The 7,345-nt window shown below is 53.5% G+C and overlaps 1 protein-coding gene and 1 pseudogene across 1 annotated transcript in view; one reads left to right on the top strand and one right to left on the bottom strand.

The window, feature by feature from the left end:
• Positions 1 to 5,368, top strand: part of LOC114007344 (integrator complex subunit 13-like) — a 6,812-nt pseudogene extending 1,444 nt beyond the window's left edge.
• A 643-nt stretch (positions 5,369 to 6,011) lies between these two features.
• Positions 6,012 to 7,345, bottom strand: part of TEPSIN (TEPSIN adaptor related protein complex 4 accessory protein) — a 9,986-nt gene continuing 8,652 nt past the window's right edge. Inside the window, exon 14 of the mRNA XM_006145662.3 lies at positions 6,012 to 7,345. Coding sequence (XP_006145724.1) covers positions 6,925 to 7,345 — 421 coding nt within the window. The 3' untranslated portion in view covers positions 6,012 to 6,924.

Raw genomic sequence — 7,345 nt, 5'->3', positions numbered from 1 at the left:
TCTGGCTCCCTTCCTCGCCCTCCCGCGCTGCAGTGCCGCGGCCCCGGGCTCCGTCTGTCGTCTTGGGCCTGGCTGGAGTTGCCCAGGAGGTGCCCGCCCCCTGCCCCGGCAGCGCCGCCCACTCAGCTTCGTTTCATTGTCGCCTTCTTCACATTTTCATGACCCTACGTCCGCCCCGTGCAGTCTCCCCTCAGGGTGCCTCTGCCTGCCACCCCGTGTCGTTTGCGGGCAGACTGCGGACTCCGGTCTTGGTGAGGTCGCCTGCGCCAAGCCTTCTTTCCCCTTAAGGTAGCAGCCCTCTCTCTGGCTGTCTCCCCGCCATCCCCACCGCACACTCACGCTATATAAGGTCTCGCTTGGGGGATGCAATAGACTGGTGCAACCATCGCCACCGTCAAGATGCAGACCCCCCAGACTGCCCTGGCTGCCTCCCGTTGGCAGTGAGGGCGAAGCTTGCTCACTTACCAGCTGTCCTGGGAACGTTCTCTGGGGGAAACACCCAAGAATGGGATTGCTGCACCAGCTGGGTCCGTGTTGACCCCGCAGGACACTGCCGATCCTAGCCGGCTCTACTGCCAGTAACTGAATGTGCCTGCGCCTGCATAAGGCTTGAAAAGGGAAGGCCAGGGTCGCCCCAAACAGCGAAGGGTGGGAGGCCAGCATCTGGCTGGCGGGTTGGGTCCTCTTGGCTCCGCCCCCTCAAAAGCCCACCAGGACCAACCTTGCCCCACACGCTTTAGTCCTCATCGCCTCTAAGGGCCCCACCTTTTATTGCAGTGGTAGGATTCAGTTTTCCACCCTTTTTTTTTTTTATATATATAGGTTTTTGCTATAGGGCTCGTGCACTCGCCAGAGACAGAAATCGAGAAATCACCCCCCAGGGTGGATGGCCACGCCACAATCCCTTCTCCTCCATTCTCCTCTCAGGATCCTGGGCACGCACACACACCAAGTCCAGCATGCGAACCATGGTCAACTACATGGGAGTCCAGAGACATAGCCGTTATGCTAACTGCTGGTACCAGTTTTCCACTTGTTAATCCCATCATGGCCAATCTCAACCAGGTGAACCTTAGAGCTCGGAGGATTGCACTGACAAATGTTTTTTCTGGTTTTTTTTAAAATTATTTTTATTTAACTTTATTTATTTAATTTGACCAGAGAGGGACAGAGAGAGAAAGTGAGAAACTGCAAGCCGCCAGGTCTGGGACTGGAACCATGATGAGCCATGTGGGAGTCCAGCGCCCTTAACCATGCCACCTGCTAGCGACAAACTGTTTTTTGAAGAGGCTGTATAATGTTACACCCTGGACCCGGAGTCTCCTCTCCTGGGCACTTGGTTTCTCAGGGGGTTGTCTTGGTTTTTAGACACCATCTCTGGGTCACAATCCTGCCTCAGTCTCTGGAAGAACTGGGACCACAAACACGCACCGCAGTTAGGCTTTTAGTGGTCTGGGCATCACACCCGGGCTCCTGTGTGGTCTCAGCCTGCCCATAGTGGCACCAACCATCATGTGCTATGAAGCTGGGCCTAATTCGCGTCTTAAAGTGCTATTAATAGGCTTGTAATGCTGTCCTGCATGGCTTTACGTTCATTTTCCTAATGGTGTGAAAATCATGTGCTTATCACGTGTTCCCATGTCTTCTTGGTGAGTGTCAAGTTGATCTTCGGCCCACTTTGCAATTAAGTTCTTTTTAAATTAGTCTAAAGATTTTTTGCTATAGAGCACATGTGCTCCCTGGAGAGAGACCGAGAAATGGAGACAGCGTCTCTCACCCCAGGGCGCCGGCCGCACCACACTCCCCTTCCCCTCCGTGACCGCTCAGCGTTTGGGCACACGCTCATACGCAGTGCAGTTTTCTTTTTCCTTTGTGATTAGCATACTAGTTTATTTCTCAGTTTGTGAAAATGTCCTTAATTTGTCAATGTGGCAAACAAATTCAACTCTGATTGCTAGGTGAAGAAACAAGATAATCTGCCTTGCAATAAACTTTTATAGTTCAACTGCATACAGGCCACATGCTAAATATGAAAAATTACTAACTCCAGGCATTAAGTACTGAAAAAAGTTACCAGTTTATACTTTATTTAACAATTTAGGAAGTTTGCAGCCATCAGCAGTCCCAGTGCAATTTCAGGTGCCACTGGGCGTTCAGGGACCACAGAGGAGCTGCTCGCGTGGCCAACCCTGTGTGTAAGCCGCAGGTGTACTTCTGATAGCGCAGCTGGGGGAGGGGCTCTAAAATTGACCTCGTTGGTTTCGTTCTCAGCAAACTGACCTGGGCCACTCAACAAGGCTTTGTGGTTCCTGAGTTAGTGCATGTTCTCTTTTTACTATAGAAGATACCAATTTGACATGCATGGCCTCAGGGCCTCAGAGCCCAGGTAGCCCCCTCCCCATCCTGTATGTTCTTAGGGACTTTTACTCTGCTTCCTTGGAGCTTTAGCCACTGCAGTGGAGTCCCCACATGCTGCCACAGCCCCTAATCCGGGGCCACCCCACCTGCCTGTCCCCATGGATGCCGGGGCAGCCGCTCCAGTGTATTTTTCAAGCCACAAGGTCTGGAACTCAAACCATGCAGCCACGCGTGTGGGATCCAGCTGCTCGAACCAACGTGCCACGAGCTGGTCCTCTTTCATTGTTTAGTTTTGAGTATTTTCATCTCAGAAGATAAAGTGAACTTCAACTAAGTCCAGGAGATGCGTGATTTGTAGGTATTTTCTCCCAGCCTGTGGCTTGTCTTCAAATTCTACTAACTGTCAAAGGGAAACCCTTACACTTGGTAAGTCTGCTTTCTTCTTTCATGGCTTGTGTACACTGTATCTCATGCCTAGCCCAGTGACAGAATGTTCTCCGGGACTTTCCTCTAGAAGTTCCGTGGCCTAGGTTTCACATCTAGGTCTGTGATTCACTTTAAAATCTGTGCAAGGTCTTGGGGTCAGCAGGTGGAGGAGCGGTTACATCACCAAATTCCCACACCGCCGACCGTGGTTCAAGTCCTGGGCCTGGTGGCTTGAAACTCACACCAGGCATGTGTGCATGTGTGCCCAAGATCCCAGGAGAATAGAGAAGGGACTGCAGCGTGGCGATCCCCTCGTGGGGGTGATTTCTCACCTTCCCTCTCACTGTTTCTCTCTCTCTGGCGAGTACACACATCCTCAGGCAAAAACCTACAACAACAAAAAAAAACTTGTGCAAGGTCTGAATTTGGGGACGAGTTCCTTTTTTGTCTGCATGTGAGTGTCCAGATGCTCTAGCTCCGTCTGCTGGAGAGAGGAACGAGGAGGGGTAGCAGCGTGGTCATACTGCCGGGGATGATTTCTCGCTGTCTCTATCTGTCTGGCAAGCATACTCACACCCTATAGCAAAAATGTCTCTTAATTTAAACAAAACAACAACAACAAAAACAAACCCAGGTACGTGTGCATGTATGCATGCCCCAAATCTGGAGAGAACGGAGGCTGAGGGTTTGTTGTGTGATTACCCTCCCCCTCCAGGGGGTGAGTTCTCATTTTCCCTCTGTCTCCTTCCAGCAAATGTACACACCCTACAGCCAAAAAGAAGACAGAAAAGCCTGCTGACTACCTTTGAGTGGCCCCGCTGAGCTCTCTGTCCTGGTCTGGGTCTAACTTTTCACCGACCATCCAGATTAATGCAGCATTGCAGTAAATCCTGGAATCAGGTATTGCCAACACCGCCCCCCTTTTTTTGGAGAGGTTTGTGCTATAGGGCGCATGCACTCACCAGGAAGACAGAGAGAGAGAGAGACAGAAAGCGAGAAATCACTTTCTGATTTGAGGCGTTAATAGCAGCACTAGCTGCTCTTGGGCCTCCAAATCCTCAGGCAGATCCAGAGTGCCGCGGTATTCTGCATGGTCTTGTTGCAGCGGTGGAACCCTCTGCAAAATTACCCAATACCAACAAGAGGCCATTCTCTTCTCGGGATCTTGGGCACACACACACACGTGCCTGGCATGAGTTTGAGCTACCGGGTCTGGGACTCAAACCATGGTCGACTACGTGGGAGTCCAGCGACATAGCCATTATGCCGACCGCTGGCCCCGTGAGTTGGTCCTAATGCATACCTACCCAGTTGGTAAAGACGGCCTCGTATCTGATCGTCCTAACAAAGGGCCATCTCGTGTTAACCACGGAGTTCAGTGTCCGTGCGGGTCGGCATCTTGCTACCAAATTGAACCTTTTATTTAGTACAGCAGCATTCTGACTTGGTTTCAACTATTACAAATACCCCAACGAAGGAAGAACAACTACACATCTGCCCGTTATGATGTGGAGTTCCTTCGTCACAAAGATGCGCAACGTACATTTCTTGAAAAATGGTGACAACCGCTTCGGGGCAGCAGCAGAGGTTTAAAGAAACGCGAAGGTTCGAGTGCTGGACCCAAGGACAAGTACCGCGGGGCCGCGGGGCCGCGGGGTGGCCGCACGGCAGCTGTGGGTGCAAACCGCAGACCTCCCTGGCCTTACTAGCTTTCTTCTGAGTGTCCTTCTGTTTTACTGGAACAGCCAGGAAAGCCAGGTTCCAAAGACATCGGTCACATGCTCAGTGGCCGTGGAGGAGAGGTGTTTTTGCACGTCCTTAGTAGTTCTCAATCCACTCTCGAAGATCCACCTTCAGTTAGTGAAGGATGTGGAGGAAGAGTTACAGGTGGCCGGATTAGATTTTGGTAAATTTATGAGGGAAAACAGATGAACTCCTTTTCTAGACCCCAGATATAAAATCGTAAAATCGATGGAAGTCTTGAGGTCTCTTCGGAACGAGCAGAAGGTCAGTTAGAACACCCCTGGTACCGGCCTATGATCACCCCCAAAGCACTGTTTTCAACACGCAGGCAGCAGCCCACTAGCCAGTGTTACTGTGCAAGAACCCTGAGTGGAAGATGCGCTCAACTGTCAAGAGCGACAGGCAACTTCCTTGAAGTGGAAAGGAAAAACGGCCCTCTGCCTATTTCCAGGTAGCACAAAAGAACCTGCAACAAGCCTCGTGCTGAAATGGAACTCCACAGCTGGGGAAATCGAGAGGGCCAGGACCCCGGTGATCCTTGCGGGGCGACAGAGTGCCGTTCCAGGAGGCGCCAGCAGTTTGCTGGACGTCTGAGCTCGGTTACTAGCAGAGCCGAGTTATGTCATTATCTCAGAGAGGAAAACAGGTGGGGACAGCCAAAACTGGCAAAGCCGGCCGGCAGTGAAGTGACTTGAACCAAATTTCATGTTGCATAGATATTGGGGGATTTAATATACATACCTTTCCAGCAAGGCTGCAGTATGCTGGCTGAGCTGGTGTTTACATTTTTTAAAAGAATTATTATGATTAGGACCAGCAGTTGGCATAATGGCTATGTCGCTGGACCCCCATGTAGTCGACTGCAGTTCAAGTCCCGGACCCGGTGGCTTAAACTCACGTCGGGCACAATGTGCGTGCCCAGATCCCGAGAATGGAGGAGAAGGGATTGCAGCATGGCCATCCCCCCTGGGGATGTCTTGCTTTCTCTCTCTCTTTCTGGCGAGCGCATGCACCCTATAGCAAAAACCTCTCAAAACAAACAAACAAAAAAAACCCATGAGTTTTGCCAAAGAAAGAGAGAGAGAGGAAGAGTGAGAAAGTAAGCCGTCAGGTAAAGGATTCAAACGCAGTCAGCATGTGGGAGTTCCAGCACCTTAAACACCAAGGCACCTTACTGGGCCAGCAGGGGCCACCCATGGGTTAAGTCCCGGATCTGGCGTCTTGCTTTCTCACTTTCCCTCTGTCTCTCATTCTGTCCCTCTCTGGTCAAATTAAAATAAATAAAGTTCAATAAAATAATTCTTTTAAAAAAAAGAACTAGCCTTATTAATCGCAAGTTAGTACCACTGGAGAGGCCCACCAAGCGTCTGAGGAAGAAATACACCTCTCCTACTTTCAGAGTTCTTTAAGTGTGCCCCTTCTCGATGGCCTTTTAACGGAAATGCACAGGGAAAAAGCAGCAAACCACGGCCCAGCTTTGCGTAGACGTTTAAGTGTTTATTCAGGAGCATGGGCCCCAGAGCTCTCCACAGGCTGGGACGACCAGACGCCTCTCTCGGAGGCTTGCCAGGCCCAGACTGCAGGAGAACAGGGAGGCCGAGTCGGGCCACCCGGGGGTTTGACACTTGAATGGCCACAGGTCAGACAGCATGAGGTGGACGGAACCAGACTCCTGGCCACGGGCACCACACCTACCTCGGGGCCCTGCGCCACCTGACAGACATGGCGGTGGCGGCTCATGGCCACCGCAGGCCTGCCTAAGGACTCGGTGGAAACAAGGTAAGAGCCAGTAGCTGCTTCCCAACCCACGTGGGAAAGCGTCTCCACTGTGAGGCGGGCAGAGGTCACCGCTGAGATCCGGAGGCTGGCATGTCTAAGTCCCTGCCACCTGCCTGCCCACTGTTGCAGGAATTCAAGTACAAAGTCCCAGCCCCTGGCAAGGGCAACAAGGGAAACTCAGCTCAGCCCTAAGGGACCCTTGGGAGGCCCTGGCCCCAGCCACCCCACAGCACCACGGCCAGGGCCTGCAGGCCCGTCTCTCAGTGGATGGCAAAATGAATCCCGGCCCCAGGGTAGGGACCTGACTGCCCATGGGACAGCCTGACCCGCAGAGACACTGCCAACTCCCAGGTCAGGCCCTTCCACAGTGATGTGTTGTTGGGGCTGGTCTGTGGCACCCCGAGGCCACCTGGGTTTTCACCAGAGACTGCTGGGCCGCCTACTCGGGGCTGGTCACATCGAGGCCTTGGTGGACAAGTGGGGCAAGGCGGCCGGCCAGCAGACCCCTGAGTGCTGCTTCCTGGCTGGCGCCAGGACTGCAGGCAGCAAAGGCCATGGAGTCCTGAGTGTCACCACCAGCCAAGGACCGAGACAGCCCCATATGCCAAACCCGGGCGGTCACGCATTTAGGAACGGAAAAGCTGACGGCTCTGAGGTAGGAGGCCTCTGGGCTGCTGCCCCCTGTAAGGGTATTTGAGGAGCCTGGGGGGCCTGGTGGGGCTCCTCGGCAGCCCCCTGGGCCCCTTGCAGGCGGGGACAGGCCACGAGGTCCATACCGGCAAACAAGGACTCCGGGCACCCCTGCGCGGTGCCTGTGCCCTCTGGGCCTCGCTCAGGCCCCGCCCCCTGCTGCTGGGGACCTGCCAGTCTCTCCCCGGCCTCCTCGGGGGCTGGGAGGGAGGAGGTGTCTGGCGGTGCAGGGGGCACAGGGGGCCTAGGCAAGAGCGGGGTGGAACTCAGAGGCTGGAGGAAGGCTTGGCTCCCAGCAAGAGGCACAGTGCCGGTCAGCAGGTCGGACGGGCTGGTGGGGGTGGCTGTG

Source organism: Tupaia chinensis, unplaced genomic scaffold, assembly GCF_000334495.1.
Source record: "Tupaia chinensis unplaced genomic scaffold, TupChi_1.0 Scaffold000159_1, whole genome shotgun sequence".
NCBI classification, from domain to species: Eukaryota; Metazoa; Chordata; class Mammalia; order Scandentia; family Tupaiidae; genus Tupaia; species Tupaia belangeri.
This window is presented reverse-complemented; position numbering and strand designations above follow the sequence as displayed.